Source organism: Sturnus vulgaris, chromosome 9 (genome assembly GCF_052056855.1).
Source record: "Sturnus vulgaris isolate bStuVul1 chromosome 9, bStuVul1.hap1, whole genome shotgun sequence".
Classification (NCBI taxonomy): domain Eukaryota; kingdom Metazoa; phylum Chordata; class Aves; order Passeriformes; family Sturnidae; genus Sturnus; species Sturnus vulgaris.
Genome location: NC_142251.1, coordinates 19,333,482 through 19,354,342, shown reverse-complemented (window position 1 = coordinate 19,354,342; position 20,861 = coordinate 19,333,482). Strand labels below are relative to the sequence as shown.

The following is a 20,861-nucleotide window of genomic DNA, read 5'->3' as shown; positions in this document are numbered from 1 at the left end:
TTCTAATTAATAAATACTGCTTCAAAAGAGAATTGTTATGTTAACCTCACTCCAAAATCAAGATTTTATAAGCCCTAATGTGATGTTTTGGATAAGCTGGAATACTCCATTCAATTAACAATGAATTCAGTATCAACTGTAAGATTAAATATTTAATGTCCATCACATTTTTGAACAGAGATTAGGTAATTATCTTGGATATGGGGTTTCCTTGAAACTTATGGCATTATGAGTCTTTTATGTGGCTGAAAAATTAATTTTGTAGTAATGACTGAGAAGATTAATTTTATGAATCTAGATTTATTGGACAAATACCTATTTTTCAGAATGGAAAACCTCCACACTTTATGGCTCCAGAGGAATGAAATAAACTCTTTGCCAGAAACAATTGGTAATATGAAAAATCTTAGTACTCTTGTTCTTAGCAACAACAAACTCAAGGATATTCCAGTTTGTATGAAGGACATGACAAATCTGAGGTAAGAAAAAACATCAGAAGTAGAAATAAAAATACTAGAAAATACTTCCTAAAGCCCTCCTTGAGTTGTAGATCATAGAGTGATACTAAAGGAGAAGAAAAGGCATTACCACAGTTGTACAGATGGATACAATAAATCAGCATAATTACAGATTCACAACAAGCAAGGATCTGGTGAAGTAAACTTTGTGTAGTAAACTTAAAGAAGTGAATTATGATAGCTACAGACTCACATGAAAAGTAGAATATAATACATTTGCTTATTTCATTGCTCTCTCCCTATAATTGCCCTTTGCTATCACTCTGTAAAGCCAAGAGCTTGCAGAAAAATATGGCAGGCATTAAAATGACAAAAAAAAAGTAGAACTTTGCTATTGAGAATTCAAGCATTCAGAATTAAACAAAATTTATTAGGTTTAAGGACATGGATGAAACTGTCATGTACTTGAAGTGAAAAATAAAAAATAATGCAAATTCTTAATTGGTAGAATTTGAACTACTCCTTACTATACCATGACAGAAATGCTGTTGTTAGCGTTTTCATTTGGATTACTGGATGCTGGCCATTTTCAAGAAAGAATGCTCATCTGCATAAACCATGTCTAACCCAGGAAGCCAATTCCTGTTCTCAGCTCTTTTGGAAGAACCTCCTTAACTAAATAAATATAAACATAGGCCCAAGGATGGAACAAGAATAAAGAGAGACAGGACTGGCTCCTGCCTGGCCAAGCTGGGAAGAGCCACTTGCACTGTTTTCATCCACTCACCTGTTTGTGAAAGCTCAATACATCTGACAGTGAGTCAGAAACTGAAGACAAAATGTTGAGGACCACAAGGGTTTTTTCCTACCACAATCAGATACTGTTATAAAGCATCTTCTTAACTTACTTAATACTACTGATAGAGTGGTGAGTTCAGTATAATAAGAACTTAATTTCCTTTTGCTTAGTGTTTGAGAAACCTTAATTCAGTTTCAAAAGAATTATTTTCTCTGGATGAAACTTACTGCAAGAGTAACCTTTTCTGGTGAATTCCTAGATTTGTCAACTTCAGAGACAACCCACTGGAACTAGAGGTAACACTCCCTCCATGTGAGAACACAGACGAGGAGGAGCAACAGGAAATGTTTGGCATTGACTTCATGCACATGTATATCCAGGAGTCACTCAAGAAAACAGGCATGGCTTTTTTATTAATTCTGATCTCTCCACAATACAGTGAGGAAGAGAGGGATAAATAAAATCTAGGAGATGTATAGAAATGAAACATGAATAACCTTCTTAATAAGTGAGTAACATATTCCAAAAGAAATCTGTGAACAGGCTTTTACTGAGGGCAGGGGCACTTTTAACAGGAGTTGGCACAGAAAGTCTCCAACAAACAGCATAGATTCTGGTAGGAACATACTGGAACCATGGAGCACTGTAATAAATGTGCCTGAGTTACCTACACATGGATAAAGAGAAGCTGATGACTGTCTTTTGTATTTGCAATTTAATCAGTTTACATAGTGAAGGTCTTCTAGCATCCTTTAATTCATGAAGCTCAACTTTTCCTATTTTTGGATGTTACCCAGATGGTACTTCCAGAGGAAGACTAAGGGAGAAATGTCTATGTTCCCAACGTACATCTTTTAGCAATGAACTATCAACAGCTGATAAACAGATGTTTCTCAAAACTTGCTTTCCCTGACACAAAATACAGTCACTTAAACAAAACACCCCCAGTTTCATCCCATTTCTAAAACATGCTGTTCATTGTGTCTGGGTAACAGCTTTAATGTTGAGACCCAAAATAAGCACTTTTCATCAGATGGCAGCTGTTACTTGCAGAGTGTACTTCACTGCACATATAAAATGTTTTCTCTGATCTTCATTCTGTGTTTTGTGAAGGCTTAAAAAATGAATATAATACTTTTGATTTGGAACACTAAGCCAGCTTTTTTCTTATCAATATTTCATGAATGAATAATTAAATTAGCAAAAATATACCAGAATGATACTTTAGACATGTTTTCTTTCTGACAGATTCCCTAGAGCACAGGCTGATGAAAGTACTTGGGCCTACTTAAATATTTTAAGAGGGAGTACAAAGCTATTCTAAACTTCAAAGTGAAAATAAAGTATGTCAGCTTCTCTTATTTTAATTTATTGTCTTTCAGGAAATGTGGAAAGTTGTACTTCTGGTTCTCCTCCTGTCATAAATCCTAATGAATAAAGAACATAACTGTGAATGGAAGAAAATATCAAGCACACTTCTTCACAGCAAAGAAACTACAACAGGTTTCAAATATTCTTAGGGATTTTATGTTTGCACTCATGAGAACTGATTTGCATATTTGTAATTCCCAGTCAAACTGGAAAAAATAAGACCTTTTCTTGGGTACAGGAAACATAATAAAAGGGGGGGATTTTTTGGTAAGAAATTAATTAGTTTTTAAAAAAACAACCCAGATGAAGTTTCTAGGTTTTTTTTTTTTTCCTACCAATTCCAAATCTTCTGTCAGGTATTTGGCTCTGGTATCAAAGAAGGATTTGGGACAGCTGTCAACAGGACATTCTCCAAGGACACAGCAGACTCTGTGTAATACTGCAGTGCAGCCTTGTATCCCTGTTGTTGTAAATACTCAACCCGTCCGTGATCAATCAGCCGCTTGCAGAGCCAACCGATCTCCTTTCGCTCCTCAACACTCAGTATCCTAATTCCAGAGAAACGACAGAATGAACAGCTGGCAGAAAATAGTTTTGGTAATTAACATTAGTAGTTAAGCTTAGAAAAACTACTGAAATAATTTTAAGTTCATTTCAGTCAGGCAAGCACGACTGTTGAAATATTTTGAAAAAAAAAAAAATTGTATTTTTAAAGTCAAATATTTCTATAAGTTTAGTAATTAAATGTTTCTGCAAAATTAGTCCTTTTGAGGACCCAAAACAATTTAATGTACCACTATACATAGCTCTTCTGCTGGAGTCCATTTGCTAGGAAAAAAAATATACATACCCTTGTAAAGTATCAGAACCACTCTCTGTCCTGCTGAGTGCTTGCTCATGTTCCTCTGTGTCATTAGTTTGATCTTCACTGTCTTCACTTGTAGAAGCTTTGCTTGTGGTTTCTCGCATGCCACAAGTGGCCCAACTACTCATTCTCTGAAAATAATGGAATTCTACTGGTCCCAGTCCTACTGCTTTAAAGAACTCTCTGCCTACATAATGTGTCCAGTCACACTTGTGATGGCAACACAGAGCAATAACAATTCCAGCTACAGGCTTATGGTCTTCTGTGGTGCTTTCATTACCAGCAGACTTGTGAGGAGCCACCTCTGTCTGAGCAGCCCTGCAGCGTTTTGGTGCAGGCTCTTTATCTTCTCCATCACAGCAAATGGTGTAGCTTTCAACCAAGCATCTTAAAGCAAGATCTAGGAATGAAGAAATGCATGCCTCCCAACAAAAATATCCATAAACACCATGCCAATATTTATACAGTCTCTATCATGGTTGGGAATGTGCTTCCCACAAAGAAAACTGAAATTACACATCACAAACTAAGCCAAAAAGCAAGTTCAATGATAACTAAAAATTACAAACATGCTTTGAAAACATGAAAACCCTAAATGTGGTTTCTTGGAGCTTCTAAGAGCTTATCCTCTGAAATATTTGTTCTTGAAAAGTGAATTTAAAATAGTTTGGTTAACAAATTGGCATATTGTAGGAGAATCTCCTCCCTGTAAAACACACCAGTATTTGCTCTAAAAGTTTGATTTCTAGGATACTACCTATTTATTATGCACATGTACTTCTTAAATGCTTTGCTGTGTCACCTTTGTCACACTACCTGTAAAGGTGATGTATTTGAGATGTCTTTCTCTACATAGTAGCCATATAACATTAGAAAAGCTGTATTAGCTTAAAGTTATCAGGACAGAAACACAATCTTATTTGTGTTTGGGACACATATTCAGACAGCCAATAAAAATTTAGAAAGAAAAATATTTCAAAGAAGAGGCAACTGGACTAAAAAAAGTACCCTTAAATCCATGACCCACACCACCACACATTATTCTCCATTCTAATCTGTTAAAGCCAAGAAAGGCTTCACTTCTGCCTAAAGTACCCTTACATCTATTATCCCTTTACTATCCCCACTGGAATGAAGAGATATTTAGAATATAATTACTCTGTTCACCAAAAAAAGGGTTAGGGGGCAAGAACAGCTTAAAAAGACAACTTAGAAGATCAGTCTAGCCAGAGTGTAAGGTTTAGTATCCTGACTTCATGCAGTTCACACATTTATAATTCATACCTGTTGCAGCTCCACACAAATGTTTGCCAATTCCTACCACTGGTAGTCTTTTCTTCTCCAAAACAGGTACCTTATCTGGAGGGAAAAAAAACCCCAACCAATAAAACCCCCATCCAATCCACAATCCCAGCACCTCTATGTTTTTTCTGAATAATGTCATTTCAGCACACTTAGAAATAAAAGTTTGCCACTACTAAAAATACAGTGATTGGCACTTTCAGTTACAAGTTATTGAAAGGAAGGAGTCTTTTGTTAAGAAAAATTCAAAGAATAGGATGCTGTGGCTGAGAAACACGTTTAACCATTTCAGCCTTTCTGTATTGCCTATGAAAGGCAAATATGACATTAATGCATCTCCTGCTGACAGGTGCTCCCACAAATTCTATAGCATTGATGGTGCATCACTTGCTTAATTCTACACATGAAACAAACAATGCAAACATGTTTAATTCTGCAAGTGCTAAAAAACCTTCAAAATGTGTTTGTTTTCGTACTTATTGCCTGTAATGATGTCCTAAGAGTGTAGAAAAAGTAGAAAACTTTCAATTTAAAAACTTTCCATTTAAAATATATGTGTATGTGTATCTATGTATATTCACACATGCCTGAGTGTATAGATGTGTATGCACACAGCATCAACATGTCCAAGCAACCACTGAGAATAATCTTCAGAACTAAGTACATTTAAGCATGTTACACACAAACTGGCTGGAACCCCAATGCAAAATTTAAAAATAAGCCTCTATTTCAGAATGGCACAGGCCAAGAAGGAACTTACTTAAACATAAGTGCTGAATGTCTACTTGAAGCCTCTCAAATATAGAATCTCTCCTTTTGTGTTTTCCATCCACCTGTTTACACAGAACAAGAGATTATACAGGGCTGGCCACCAATAATTATAATTTTGCTCCAGGTATTAATGTAAGACGTTTTTCTTGTTGAGTCAACATCTATGAGTTTTCCAACATTAAACATCAGTATTTGTTTCTAATAAATTTGCTATTGGTAAAGTATGGAATATATAACTTGTAAAATTTAAATTTATTGAGGATAAAAATTAAATGCTAACAGCTTCAATGGCAATGGCTTAAAAATTGTACTTTACTAATGTAACAATATCTACTTACCTTGAATCTTGTGGTTGCCCTTTCCACAAGCAAAAACTGAACACTTTCAACATTCTCTAAGGCAATATCAACCCAATGAGACAGCTTTCCTCGTCCAGCTCCAAACTCAACAAAACACCTTCCTGGACCAAGTAAATGCAATTTTTCCATGTTACCTAAAATAGAAGCCTACAAACATCAAAAGATTATTTGTGAACCAAGAAAATCTATACCCTGTGTTTTGTAATGTCTTATAGAAAAATTATTCCTTCACCAAACTGCAGAAGACTTTTTAAGCCTTCCTTTCAGTGAGGGATTAGAGAAAAGACTGTGTGTGTACAGAGGAAAGGGATTATATCTTCTGTTTTACCATATCAGATTTCCTCTGTGGGAAGCAACTGGCATTATGCACCCAGTCACTCAAATTTACAGCAGCACAATTCCACGTGCAAACCCCTCTATAGTTATTAGTAAATCAGACCAAACCTGTTGTTTCAGGTGTTTGAAAGCAGATTCCCCATTCTTTGGATCATTTAAGGCTTCTTGTAAAGCCTGGTGGGACAGTATTTGTTCCTTGAGATGAAGTTCCAGGCCTGGAGGCAAATGCAAAACTTTTAGGTATAGCTTTCGAGTTTCCAAGGGTTCCTAGTTTGTAACATTATTACAATTATGACATGAGTTTAGTTTATAGCACTAACAAAACAGTCTCCTGAGAGCATAAATCTATGATTATATGTCTATAACAGAGACATATTGTTACCTGTTGTGATACCTGAGTGAGAAAAACAAAAGGAAGGAAACACAGGATTGGAGTTTTATTGTTCTTTCAATCTAGTTTACTTTTTGGACTAAAATTCAGCTATTGAGATCTGACTGATAATTATTTCAGCTGTGTTTTATGGCACTTATATTTTTACAGCTATCTAAGAACAAAAATGACAATGAAGTATTTCATCAATTCAATTTAAAACATCTTCTTTTTAGTATTTACTATTAAGCTCACCTTTACTTGCTTTTTTCAACTTGATAATTAAGTTCTGCAGCTCTTCAATAGATAGAGAAGATAGAGGAACCTTTTTAAGGAAAAAGAAAGTGACACCAATAAATATGAAACCTTTGAAATTTTCTGTATCATTGTAGTCATAAATTGCAGCATGTAATGTAAGGACTGAACCTAAAACCAAATAATGTACTCACTTGTTTTTCTGGTATTTCTGCTACATCTTTTAAACCAGCATTAATATCTTGAACAAAGTAGACCTTCAAAAAAAAACAAAAGAAAATAAATTTGATTCAGTTAATTACCAGGAAACAAATAGCTAAATTCTTTAGTGTTCTTATGGTAAGGTATGTAGCAATAGGAATTCACTGCATAGTAAGATTTTCCAAGTAATTTTTTTTCTATAGTCTGATCCTGAATCCCAGCCAGAAATTACTCTTCTGACACAGTTTTACAAGATTGAACATGTTCATAAGAGTTAAGCAGTCAGTGCTTGCTAGACAGATTCCAGAGCCTAATTTCAGGTTTCCCAGGGAATACTTAAGGTGCAGTTCCAATAAGGTGGAAAGGCAGGCCATAAAGAAGCCATCCTCTGCTTTTTTGGAAGAGCTGTTTAAACACATGTCCTGTTGCTTCCCTCAGCAGCTGCCAGCCAAGCTTTCCATGGCTCGCTGCCAGCCTGACTGGAGTGGGCACTTGGCTGGAATACCAGAGCCTCTCTGCAGGTTTTGCTTTCCCAGGACAACCTCTCAGCCAGCCTCTGCAATGAATGGCATCGTGAGAGCCTGTTCCCTGCGTGTGGTTCTGAGAAAAATGAATTCTACATCTTTATTTGTAACCAGGAACTAAAAAATTGTACTAAATTACAATGAGAAGGGGCAGAAACTGGAGTTTGAGTTGCATTTCAGCAAGTACCTATAGAGCTTCCATCCTGCCTTACAGTAGTGCTTTACTCACAGCTGCTGTCAGCACAGACAATTCTCTGCAGGGCTCTAATGTTTAAGGTCTTAAATCCAAGAGGAAGTGCTGAAATTACACTGCACTTACGGGCTTTGGCTTCTCTCTTGAGTTACATTTTTTTAAATGCTTTTGTAGTTGGTCTTCATATACAGTGCTAAAAGTCAAATGGAGAGAAGAGTAAGTATCATGTGAATACTGACAAAGGACGGGAAAAGCATTTACATATACTCACTGTTTTGGATCAAGAGGGCACGGAATTCTTTTTCTGTCATTTTGTTCCTAGTTAGAAAAGTTTTAGAAAACACTTCAGCATGCATTCAGTGTTGCGTTTTAACGATGCTGTTGAGGAGCATCAGCTTCATAAAACATCTATTCAGAACAGGTGAGTTAACCGGAACGGAGAAACTGAGACGACAACTTAATACTTGACTGAATCCTAAAGGAATAAACCCTAATGCAAGGGCAGCGCTACTTGGGCTGAAGCGAGTGCCCGGCACACGAAGGCTCAAGGGAAGGCACAGGCGCTGTCTCTCCACCCGCGCCGCCAGAGCGGGGCCACCCCGAGCCCGCCCGCCCTCCCGGCCGGACAAGGGTCCCTGCACCTCCTCGTGCCCGTGCTCCCCGCAGAAGCGCCTGCCGGGCGCCGGGATCATCCTGCAGAATCGCCTCTTCCTCAGCACGAAGTGAGCGCATCGCCCCGGCTCCGGCTCCGGCTCCGGCGCCGCCATCGCCGCTCCCGGCAGCCCCCGCGCCGCCATGTTGCGGCCCCTCCCCGCGGGCGGGAGCAAGATGGCGGCGGAGCGGATCTTCGACCGGGCGGTGTCGGTGCGAGTGCGGGGCGGCGGCTGCGAGGAGCGGTGAGTGCGGACCGGCTGCGCAGGAGCTTCTCTGCGCTCCTCAGAGGGGCTGCGAGCCACAGGCTTTTTCCTCCTGCCTGCCCTGTGCTCTGGGCGCGGCTGCGCTTTGGGGTTGCTGCGGGCACCCTCCGGGTGAGGGAGGCACCGGGTCTGGTGAGGGCCGGGCGGTCGCCGTGGGTGCATCTCCAAGGGAGCCAAGCCGGCGGGGCGCCGGCAGCGGAGCGAACTCGCAGCGGCTCGGCGGAAGCGCCGCTGTGCCCGAGGCTGAGGCGACCCGAGGGCCGGGCGGCTGCCGGGCCCGCGCCGTGTTTGGCGTCTCCCGGGCCGCAGCGCTGCCCGCGGGCCCTCCCGCCTCTGTCCCGCCGCACCCCCCGGACCGCGGCCTCCTCAGGGACCCGCGAGTTTGAGCCACCTGTGCGAGAGTGCGCACGGCTGTGGTGTCTGGGGAAGCCCAGCTTCTGTATGAGAAGCGTCTTTTCAAAATAGAATGAATTTCGGCAGTCTGGGTTCTTGTCTAGATTAGACAGTGTGTGCCCGACTCACCTGTGTGAGAAGGTGCGGAAAGGCTGATGTCTCTGCTGTGCGTTGTAATATAAGTGACTTAGTTCTCGATAAGAAATCATTGAAAACAAATTAGCACTGTGTAAACGATTATCAGGAGTTTGAGCTATTGCTAGTAAGTTTCAACCGGCTTTTACAAAAGTTCTAGTTTCTGGACAAAGTTTCAAAATTTCTGCCTTGCCATTTAAAGTCTGGCAGATAACAAGCAAGCAGCAAAAACACCAGCTCTGACTGAGGAGCTGCAATGACTGAAACTCTTCTATCTTAAGTGTAGTAATCAGTGGGAGCTTTCTTAATGTTTCCGCTTAGGTTTATTTTTTTGTTTTGTTTGGGTTTTTTTTTGTTGTTGTTGTTGTTGTTTTTTGAGATGTCATTGATTCCTGTAATGCAGCTGTGAACACATGTTATTTGGAATCTTGAGTCACTGTGTTTTATCTTTTGGTGCACAGGAGATTAAATGTTCGAGTGAATATTGAACTGCTATCAGTTTCTAATCCTGTTCATAAAAAGGTCTGTAAATTAATCATATTTCTGTCCTTCATTAGGTATTATCTGAATTTCATTTTATGAGAGGATAAGTAGAAAAAGGAAAAGCAAGTGGGATTTTAGTATTTGCCGTTTGGCCTGACTTTATTTTTTATATAAATGCACAGGCGAACATGAGTTAGAGCTTAAGAATACCTTTAGTTCAAGGTTCTAAAATGAAAGTAAAAAAATTAATCTTTCTCAGGGAAAATCGTAATGAGACCACTACTGGAGATTACAAAATCTCTTCTGTTGTATGTCTGATTTGTCACCAAAGTGTTCATCCCCCTTGCATGATGTTAAGATTGGTCATGGTTGGTTATAGTGTTGCTAAGTCAAGATTTGTTTGTGTAGGAGTACAGCAGGTTTTGGTCACACTCTGCTGCTGGTGGCAGTGATAATGGTACTTCCCTCTGAGCAGAAGCAGCTCAGTTAGAAGTGTGTGCTGAGCTGCAGTTTGTGAGGAGGAGCCTGGAAATGCAGTTGAGTCCATCAGGGACTGATCAGAGTAAAGAGAGAATTTCCAATGCTCAATCAGCTAATGAGACATCAGACCCAGCAGGCATTTTTATCCCACCCATCAGTCTACCCCAGCTGGCTTGGGGTAGCATTAATTTTAACTGTATGTGTGTGTAAATCCCTGAAGTGTTTATGCATCTCCAGCTGAGAGTTTTGTTGGTGTTACTGGCACCTAAATTACTGAAAGAAATTTCAGTTGTGTGTACGTACAGTGCTGTGTCACACTTCATTATATTGGAACAGCTGACACGATCCTGCTTTACTTTTGTACCTCTGCTGGGGAATATCCTTGCCACAGAGGCAAGCCTTGTTCCAGGGACCAGCTGCCTGAGCTACTACTGCATAATCTGTCCTTGGAATTCAAGGCAGTTTTCCCAAAACACTCTGTAGACCCCCAGTGAGCAAATGAGTGTCTATTTAAAAGCTAAGCAGCATAATGCTGCAGTTTGCCATATGCAGTTTCTGGACTTCAGCTGTATCCAATCTGCAGAGTTCTGTATTAAAGTATATAAAATCAGTTGGTGGTTTCATAAACGTCAGGAGCAGTGTGCTCTGAAAGACTTTCAGTTATGGGAGTGATGTATTAATAAACCGTGACAGTGGACTGCTAGTGCTACACTCTATTTCATGAGGGGAAAAAAGGAGCAAATAGCTTTATTACTGAAAAATGATGGATACACACTGAATTTTAAAACCTTTGCTGCTCAAAGTTTAAGGTTTTAACTCAGTTTGTTTTTGTGAGTTTTCCTTGTTTTCCCACTGTAATATTTGAAGTTGTGTTAAATGGTGATGTTTTACACATTTTGAATCAGTTGCCACAATTCTGTTGTATTTTTGGCTAAATAATGAAAGCATTCAATACTGTTTGCAATGCTGGTTTAAAATATTAAGACTCCCGGGTAGTTTATAGTATTTTAATCTTAATTAAATGTACTTATTTTCAGGACTTAGCTGTTCGATTGACTGATGATACTGATCCTTTTTTCCTTTATAACCTTGTCATATCAGAGGAAGATTTTCAAAGGTAAGTGAAATTACAGTATTTTCTCTGTGAAACATTTGTAAGTGGCAGAAAAGAACAAGGGAATATTTTTATCTTGGAGTGGTCTGTGTTAGAATTCAGGTTTTGGCAGTTTTAGCTGTGGGATTTGTCAGTATTGTTCTCTGCCCAGTCAGTAGAACAGCCAGGTTGAGGAGGGTGACCAGCTCAGGTTACACAGTGGGATCCCGATGTTAAGTTCCCTGCAGGGACACAGTGCCACAGGTACCACAGTTCATATTGCTGCTGGTATCTTCTGTCTGTCCTAACTGCTTCTTACACACTATTGTGTGTGTGTGAACTAGTTCAGGAAATAATTATGAGAAGAAAGTCTGTGTGCATGGATGTGGTTTTACAGACCTCAGCCTGTATCTTAGGGGTTTCTTGCATAATTTTACTGTTGGGACTCATTTTACTTGCTCAGAATTTGAGCAAATCATCAAATTTGGATTCCAGGCATGAATAGATGAACAGTTCAGTTTTCTGCTTTCTTTGGATATTTATTTTAATTTTTGCTTTGGTTTTTTTTGTGTTTTTGGTGGGGTTTTTTTGTTTGTTTGGGGTTTTGGTCGGGGGATTAGGCTTTGGTGTTGCTTTTAAAAAGGGAGGTGTGATCAGTGTATAGATCAAAAGGCAAAAGCAAAGCAGTGTTTGCAAGAGAGATGCACAGAAGTGTTTTGTTGCATGGAGGCACAGCTTTGTGTGTGCACTGCAGGATGTTTCTGTCTGAGTTTGCTGTGTCTGTGGAGAAGGGGGGCAGAGGAATGGGCGAGTAGGGGACAGAGGTAATGGCTGAGGCTCCCCTCCTTGTCCTGTGCTTGTTCCCTGTGCCTGTCCCATCACTGCTCCACACTGTGCTCTGAGGGTGATGCCTACTCAAAGAAACACATTTGTGACACCCCAACAACTTCTGGGTTTTAATTAGTGCAGCCCATCTGCAAGAACTCTTGTGATCAGCAGTATCCTCTGGGGATTATTATCCCAAGATGTGCTCCAGGATGACCCTGCTCCAACAGGGAGGTTGGACCAGCTGACCCACTGTGGTCCCTTCCAGCTTCACCACTTCTGTGATTTTGTGATATGTGGACACACTTCTGATTGAAAATGACATGCTAGTAAACTCTTTAATGACATGATCAGAACTGGTTCTTTCTACTAGTATAAACAAAGTATTTTATAGGAAATAAATTACAGTTCTGTATATAATTAACTTTTTTTTACTGTCTGTTTATATAGTTTGAAATCCCAGCAAGGTCTCTTGGTAGACTTCTCTGCTTTCCCACAAAAATTTATAGATCTACTTCAGCAATGCATTCAGGAGCAGAACAAAGATATCCCAAGGTAGGTACAAGTGTGTGCCACATTACTCTGTGTGTACCTGTTGAGTTCTTGAAATGCTTGTCAGTCACTCAGACTGAGAACAGTCAGTGGAAAAGGATGATCTGACGTGCCCTGACCTGAGTATGTTCGTGGATGTAACTGGCAAAACCTGAGTCTTGGGAGGAGGATTTTTTTTCAGTATAAACTGTACAGCCTTGTACTGCACATATAAAAATATATTTTACTAGGAAATAGCTCAGGACCTACAGGTAGTTTCAGAAAAAAATATGCTAAACATTTGATTCTCTTGGTTTTTCCCTAGGTTTTTGCTGCAGTTAGTTTCTTCAGCACCTGCTCTAGATCACACACCTGTCTCTTTAAATGTAGTAGAGACCAACCCTTTCAAACACCTTACCCATCTCTCTCTAAAATTCCTGCCGGGAACTGATGCAGAAATAAAGAAGTTTTTAGCCACCTGTTTGAAACACCTTAAGGTAAAATGAACGTTTATCATAACTGCAACTAAGCCTCAATACTGTATGTACTTAAGCAGCTTTTTTTTTTTCATTCTGGATAGTTCAGAAGTATGTACCAAGTTGTATGCTCTGGTTTATTTTTCATTTTAGCCCAGATATGTAATTGCATGCAGCTACTTGGGTGCATGTTGTAAAATCTGAATTGTTACTGTCACCCTGGCAATGAAGATGCTTTCTATCTGTTCAGGCAGGCAGTGCCGTTTGGAGTGGCAGGAAGGGAGTGTTTTACATGCAATGAACGTGGTGTACAGCTGCTGAGTGCTCTGGCTTCTGCACTGCCCTGCTCACAGCCTGTGCTGATGGCCAGAGAAGCTGCAGGACTGACTGGAACGTCTCTGTTTTGCACTTGGTTGTAGGAAAGCACAGGCTGCTGGTAATTGTGAGCCTTGGTGGGCTTCAAAGGACTAACAGCTATAAATAGCCCATCAGAATTGGAATGTTGATGCAGTTTGGTAGCATGCTAGGTTTGATTTCATGAGAAATTAAAGGTCTCATAGTTTGACTGTTGTCTGTTTCAGTTTCATAGCCTGGGATTGGTCTCTCCTATTGTGCTGTGAGGTTTCTAGTCACCTAATAAGCCATTTTAATAACATAGATTTACAGTATTTCAGTTATCTCTTGCTTAGGTAACTCCTTTTCCTTACAGAAATTTGGTAAGAATTTGGGGTTTTTACATTGTGGGCTAATGCTTTTTCTTTTGAATTTACTAATTATATCCTGTTCAGTATGACACTTATTTAACAAGGTGATCTTTTCACAAATACAGTGAGTATATGGGTGCTTAGGCAGGCTGTGCTGATTAAATGGGAGCTAAATGCTACTTCTATTTTGAGAACTAAGGATTTGACTTTATCTGTTTGTACATAGGAAGATAAAATGATGTTGGAAGAAAAACTTAAAAAAACTGAAGAGGATCTTACCAGGCAGCTGAGCTACACTCAACAGGTAACATAAATTTTAAACTTCTGCGTGTTGCACTTCTTCAGATTTGTGGAAAATGTCCCTTTTGGTAGGCTGGCTGGTTAGCCACTACCTAGCCAAGATAACTGACTTGAGACTGAGTGAAGAGAATAGTCTACTGTGGCTTTTCTGGAGAGTGGGTAAAGCCTGCAGCTGAAGAATTAAACTGAGTTCTTGCAGTACTCAAGCAGAATTTTACTTGATTTTGTGTAGAGGTCTGTATGCACACACAAATTGAATACTAAATATATGGTCATGTGAAGATAAATAATAAATATACTTCATATATTCCATGAATCTTTGGAAATCCTTTTATTTGGAAAAATTGTGGAACTATGGTAAATAAATTGGAAGTCTTGGACTCTAATTACTCCTTTTTGGTTTTTGCAGTCAGCATAGTGATCATTTCTGTATTTCAAGAGAATTATTTGGGTCAGATTCTGCAATTATCAAGGTCACTTTTTTGACCATAATGAAACAGAACAATTCTATTAAAACTATTAAGAATTAATTTTGGAATAGAATATTTGTTTGCCTCATGTCTGCAGCTTTAGTTTGAGTTACTGGAATGTGTTTGCTGAATTGGAATGCAGAACTACAAATTAAAAAGAGGAAAAGATGCTGCTGAAGAAATTTATTTCTTTCTTCCCCTAATAGAGTGCTCTGTGTTACAAGGGTAGGGAGCATCTGCAGGCCAATAGTAGTTGGAAAAAAAATGTAATTGGAAATTAAGATTATTTTATCCACAGCATTAGAACAGTGCTCTTCAGCTTCTCAGTGCCTTACATTTCGTGGTTACAAAATTAACGTATTTCAGCATCTGGTGCTGAAATTTAGACTTCTTTAATAATTCCATGTTCTTTTAGTAAGTAACAGTAAAGAATCCGTATTGGCTGAAATGCTTACATTTTAAAACTCTATGTACTTTGTCAACAGAGCTTGTCAGAGAAGAGCCGGGAACTTGACAAACTGAAAAACGAATGGACATCCTACACTACAGCTCTGAGCAACAAACACTCGCAGGAGCTGACAAGTGAAAAGGAAAGAGCTCTCCAGGTACACTGGAAGGAATGAACAGGATTCTTATATGGGAATAGTCAGATTCATCAAATAACAGCTTCATTTCTTTGCTTCTCACAGGCACAAACTCAGTACCAGCAACAGCATGAACAACAGAAAAAGGAATTGGAAAATTTGCATCAGAAAAGTATTCAGCAGTTGCAGAACAGGCTCTCGGAACTCGAGGTCATCAATAAAGACTTAACAGAGAGGAGATACAAAGGAGACTCCACAGTCAGAGAACTGAAAGCAAAGCTTTCTGGATTAGAAGATGTACGGCTTCCCAGTACCCAAAATCAAGCTTACTACTGTTAGAGCATTAACAGTGTCTGTCTGGGCATGTCATGGGAAATACAGCATATGAAGTGCATTTATTTCCTCTTCATTCCATATTATGCTTACTGTTTAAATTACTGTTAGGGGTTTTCTTGAAGAATAAAATTCAATTCCTTCCCAACTTGTAGGAATGTCAAAGAGCAAAGCAGGAGGTGCTGTCCCTGCGCCGAGAGAACACAACTCTGGATGCTGAATGTCATGAAAAAGAGAAACACGTTAATCAGCTGCAGACACGAGTTGCTGTCTTGGAACAAGAGATCAAAGACAAAGATCAGCTCGTCACCAGGACAAAAGAAGTCTTGGATGCAACACAGGAGCAAAAGGTTTCTTCATGGATTTTTTTAACCTTCCTAATTGTGCTTTCCATAGAGTAGTTGCTGACCAGTTTTTATGAATACAGCCAGTCAGCTTTCAAGTGTAGTTAAGATTCTAAATTATGGCATCAGAAGTATACTGGGTTGTGGTATTGGAGTAATAGTTTATGGTATTTTTGACAGGAAAAAAAAAAGCGTGAATCTAGATCCTATAAAATTTGACTGAAATCTGGGTGCTTGTAAGGATAGTTCTCAAAGAATTATGAACATTCTACTTGAACTCATAAACAATGTGTTATATTTATTATTATATTATGTAACGTTCTGTTCAAGGTGATACTGGAAGAGAGTACAGAGGAAAAACAAAGGCATATTGAAAAACTAGAGACAACAATTAAGTCACTGTCAGCTGAACTCCTTAAGGTTTGTTTGAACATGGCTCTTCCCTTGTGCAACATCTCCCTTATTCTTAGGTGTTTGTTTTTGTAATACATGGTTTGGGTTTTTTTAATAGGCTAATGAAATTATCAAGAAGTTACAAGGAGATTTGAAAACTCTCATGAGTAAATTAAAATTGAAAAATACAGTTACAATTCAGCAAGAAAAGCTATTGGCAGAAAAAGAAGAGAAACTTCAAAAAGAGCAGAGGGAATCGCAGGAGATGGGACAGTCCCTTCAAATGAAAGAGCAGGAGGTACTGATGGGTTAACCTGTGTGCTGGAAATGCTGTTGTGTGGACTTTGTTGGGTTTTGTGGGCTTCAACATAGTTACAGCAATAAGGTCTTAAATATTTCCATGCAATAGAATGTACTCTTCTGCTTATTTAACATTTTTATTTAAAAGTGACATCACCTTTCAGATTTTTAAATTTTAACCTGATTTGTAAAAACCACCCATTTATATGGAAGGAAATCAAAATTGTTCTAAGAGAACAAAGCAATGTAATGGATGAATCAGCACCCTTTAGAAGGCACATTCATGTGTAAGTTGGTGAGGAGAACAAGAGCAGGAACAGAGTGAATCTGTTTCTTCCATTAAGAACATTGCCCTGTTTAGAGTCTTTGCACTATTTAATCATAGAAAAACGAAAGTCAGAAAGGATTCTGGCTGTCACCTTGCCGAAATCCTAGCTGAAAGTACGGCTTTCTTAAAAAGAATTGCCATGTTGCTTTTCTGACAAACTGAGTTCAAACTTGTTAATTTTAGAATAGCTTCATAAATGCTTTTTTTGTTGTTGTTTGTAGTTAGTAGTATAACACTCCTGATACTCTTACAATTATTATGGGAATTACAGGTTTGCAAGCTACAAGAGCAGCTAGAAAGTACAATACAAAAACTCGAAGAAAGTAAGCAGTTACTGAAAACCAATGAAAATGGTAGGTTTATACAGTTTGATTTCTACCTTTGTGAAAATGACCCAGTGATCTCACTATTACTGAAATTGATTGAAGCAGCTTTTGGGGTTTTTGTGAAGAGCTGCCATTATCATCATGTATGGAAAACGAGCCTCTGGCTGTTGTGGGCATGCAACAGCCAAGGGCTGCACATAGGGAATCCTTCCTTGGGGTCTGTGGGGTGGGTGCTCAGAGGCCTGGAGGGGAGGAAGCTTCAGGAAAAGACTTTGCATGGTACTAGGGAGGAAAAGCACTCAGTGAGCTGTCACTTCTTGTGAGGACGGGCTACTGGCCGTTTCAAACAGCTTATAAGAGGCTGCAAATGGACTTGAGCTTTTTCTTCCTGTCTGCAGTTATCACATGGCTGAACAGACAGCTGAGTGAAGTTCAGATGGCAAAGAAGCTGGACAGTCCTGCCAGTGCCCATGCTGGTGGGAGAGCTGCTGTTTCACCTCTTAGCATGGTAAGGTAGAGCTGTAAATAACAGCCTGCTGAGGTGGGCATCAGTTGCAAAAATGCAGGGCCTTGAAAGAGCAAAAAAAAGTGCTTTCATCTTCTGGGTGGGTGTGTTTTGGCATTGTTTGTGCGTTTGTTTTTAAACAATATAAAAACCCTGTTGGATGCTTCTTGATGTCCTGGGCCTTGTAGGTGAGAATCTTCTAAGCTCTTGTTTACATAAAATACACAAAGCAATACAGAATTAACTTTGAAAAGATGAAGAGCAGAGTGAAGGCAAAAAAAGAAGGCATTTTTGTGTTGAGAGGTTAACTTACTAATTCTCTTTGTAAAGCTCAAAACCCAAAGTGTACTATTTCAGTATTCTAACTAGTGATTTTTAGAAACAGGAAAGTCAGGGGCTAAGGAGCGCTGCCTGCAGTCATTGTTGAATATTGTCACTTGCTGCTTCTCACCCTGTGCTGTACAGATCTCTGCTGTCACAGCAACAACAGGAATTGGTGAGCTGCCTGTTGACAGTGGAAGGGCTGTTCACCCTTTGTTGCTGGATGCATGGATTACTTTAATCAATGACAGGGTGTGTAGCTTATTACTAGCTAAGAGCGCTCACCTCATCTAACTTTTTTAAAGTTATGTTTTCCTTAAGTGTGTGAATCTTGGAAAAGTGATGTTTTCTTCCCATTAGGAAGCTCACATAAGTGTTGGCTTTGTAATGGCAGTTAGTTTTTAATTTTGGAAATTTTAATCTCTACAGTTACTTGTAAAATTGTGTTTCTCATTTATGGATGTATTTCTTTTTCTTTTACAGCCTGACCGACCATCCTTTCATAGCTCGGGAATCAGTCATCCCATTTCTCCTCTCTATGCCTTCCAGAACTTTCTGGGACCCACACAGAGCAAAAATGGAAATTCCCAATGTCCAGTATCAAAGGCAGGCACTTTGACTTTTTTGTTTGGTTCAGAATGTGACAGTATAAAATATCAAAGCACTGCATTTTGACTGTTTCTCAAAGTGCATAAATATTTACTGTATTTATCTTAGGCTCCCTGCCTTGAGCATTATGGTTTTTGTTCATAGCTAATGCTTGTCTTTAGGCTCTTTCTTGAAGGCTTTGCTGCACAGCAGGGCCAGTGAGGTGTAGGAACAGGAATTCCTGGGAATTTGGCTGTGAATGCCCTCGGGAGAGAAAACTTAGATCTGGAGTAACTCTTAACCTGCAGCTCGTTGTCTCTGCAGGTTCAGTTGAACTCACAGCTTTCAAAACTGAGTCGATGTTCAGATGCTTACATGGTGCCTGCAGCTGGCCACGCAGCAAACAAGGAGAAGTGAGTGTCAGCTACTGCAATTTACTATTTTTATTATTTCATTTATCAAGTCCTTTGCCATCTTGGTGTGTTTGGAACTGACTGATGGTTCTAGTGTTAGCCTGGTTCTGCAATCTGCCTTGCTTTGTTACCACGCTAATGAATTTTGTGTTGGTTTGTTGGAACCAAAGGAAGAACTTTGCTTGTAGGAGTGGGCCCCAAGGAACAGCATTCAGTGTTGTCCCTGTTGACAGATCTAAGCCATCAGGTGCTGGGTCACTGAAAAAATTAGTTCTAGGCTGTTCTTAACCTACGCAGTGATAGTTTCACTTTACATGGTAAAGGTCATGAAACGCAGTAGTTGCACTTCCAGTGAAGGTTTTCCTGAGGAAGTCTGTAGCTGCCCTTGTTATAAAGCACTGATAACAAACTGCATTTGCTTTAAATTTTAACTGGTCTTTCTATTTCTAGTGGTGATCCACTGGGGCTGGAATCAAAGTATTTGAAGAAAAAAGATGACAGCATTCCTTTACGAGGGCTTAGTCAAAACACACTTAATTCAGGTAAGTACAAAACAGAACAAGGCCTTATTTGAATGTATTTGGAGGGCAGTGACAGCCATGGTTCAATGCAGTGTCCTGTGCTGTTCTGCAGAGTACCTGAGACCGTACTTGCCAGCCAAAGCCCAGCCGTCATCAAAAGCTGCTGCACCACCAGCCTCAGCCTATTTTCCTGGCTCATAGACAGGGTTCTTTGCAGTAAGAGTCCTCTTTTAACCAGTGGGGGGATTTTTGAATGTCCTGCAATAGTGCGTTAGTAAAGTATCAGTGTGAACTGATGTCATGTTATGAGCCAGTTCTCTTTGAGGAAAGGATCTTGATTGATTTGGATGATGCTTCAGGGTGCCTGAGCCTAAGAAGAAGGTAAAGCCTTAAGGAGCCTTAGTGGAAACAACAGACATCACCAGGGCTGTGCAGAATTTTCTTAGTATAATGTTGACCCTGTAACTCATCCTAAAAACTGACCAAAGTGCTCTTTTTTATAACAAATGAAATGTACATTCTCTGAGTGAAAACTTACCTGAATCTCTATTTCTTGACTCCTTTCAGGGAAAGGATGAGACAAAAGGAAAGCACAGAACTGTGCTGTGCTGTCCCTTTTAGTAATGGTCAAGCTCAGATGGGAGCATGACTGCCTCACTAACCTTCCCTTACAGTTTAGTTTTAAAAACTTAATTTTGGAACCACCTTATTTGAATTGCATCTAGACTCACAAATAATCTCATACTAAAAATGGTAAATTATTTCACTGAAGGTACAAAATTGAAACTTAATTGGCTCCTCTAACTTTTCTCTTAATCTCTCAATATTACATTCCACAGCCCACCATGCATAGAACGTTAAAAGGTGAAGTAGCTGAACAGTTAACTGTTGACAAGTATCAACACCTAAAAGTTACTTCATTTTTATAAATCATACTTTACAACTGTAAGACTATGCAGGAATTTCAGACACTCTTATTCAGCTTGTTCTACTGTATGGGTTCAAATGCTAGGATCATGTAACAACCCCTTCTGTGCCATCTTTACTTGGTGTCCCCTGCAGAATGAGCATGTATGGACTTCTGCCAGGTCAAGTACCCTTACAATGACTATTCCTTGCTTTTGGTAAAGATATTTCATTCCTTTTACTTTAGTTACTCAAGTGCACTCAGAGGATTGTACATTTCAGGGGTTTGTTTTGCTGTGTGAAATGTGTACATTTGTTTATAAATTAGCACCATGTTAAATGTATAGTGTCTGTTTTTTAATGGAAATATTAAATGGTTTTAGCAAAA

At 39.4% G+C, this 20,861-nt stretch overlaps 3 protein-coding genes across 5 annotated transcripts in view; 2 read left to right on the top strand and 1 right to left on the bottom strand.

The window, feature by feature from the left end:
• Nucleotides 1-5,345, top strand: part of LRRC39 (leucine rich repeat containing 39) — a 13,588-nt gene extending 8,243 nt beyond the window's left edge. For 2 of the 3 annotated variants that reach the window (XM_088170057.1, XM_088170056.1), the window contains exons 8-9: nt 327-479; nt 1,517-5,345. In XM_088170057.1, coding sequence (XP_088026183.1) covers nt 327-479; nt 1,517-1,718 — 355 coding nt within the window. In that variant the 3' untranslated portion in view covers nt 1,719-5,345. The remainder of the gene's footprint in view (nt 1-326; nt 480-1,516) is intronic. The other variant, XM_088170059.1, reaches the window with a different exon arrangement.
• TRMT13 (tRNA methyltransferase 13) lies at nt 2,762-8,616 on the bottom strand. The gene is made up of 11 exons (XM_014885002.2): nt 8,446-8,616; nt 8,076-8,122; nt 7,931-7,997; nt 7,081-7,143; nt 6,887-6,956; nt 6,370-6,476; nt 5,905-6,072; nt 5,556-5,628; nt 4,778-4,852; nt 3,479-3,893; nt 2,762-3,176 (listed from the first exon to the last, which is right to left on the bottom strand). The coding sequence occupies exons 1-11, from the start codon at nt 8,599-8,601 to the stop codon at nt 2,981-2,983; spliced, it is 1,437 nt and encodes a 478-aa protein (XP_014740488.2). The 5' UTR covers nt 8,602-8,616; the 3' UTR covers nt 2,762-2,980.
• Nucleotides 8,601-20,861, top strand: SASS6 (SAS-6 centriolar assembly protein). The gene is made up of 17 exons (XM_014884980.2): nt 8,601-8,700; nt 9,711-9,771; nt 11,250-11,329; nt 12,581-12,685; nt 12,987-13,158; nt 14,068-14,145; nt 15,097-15,216; nt 15,301-15,492; nt 15,684-15,878; nt 16,203-16,292; nt 16,384-16,563; nt 17,165-17,246; nt 17,618-17,727; nt 18,529-18,651; nt 18,958-19,046; nt 19,497-19,588; nt 19,680-20,861. The coding sequence occupies exons 1-17, from the start codon at nt 8,633-8,635 to the stop codon at nt 19,766-19,768; spliced, it is 1,926 nt and encodes a 641-aa protein (XP_014740466.1). The 5' UTR covers nt 8,601-8,632; the 3' UTR covers nt 19,769-20,861.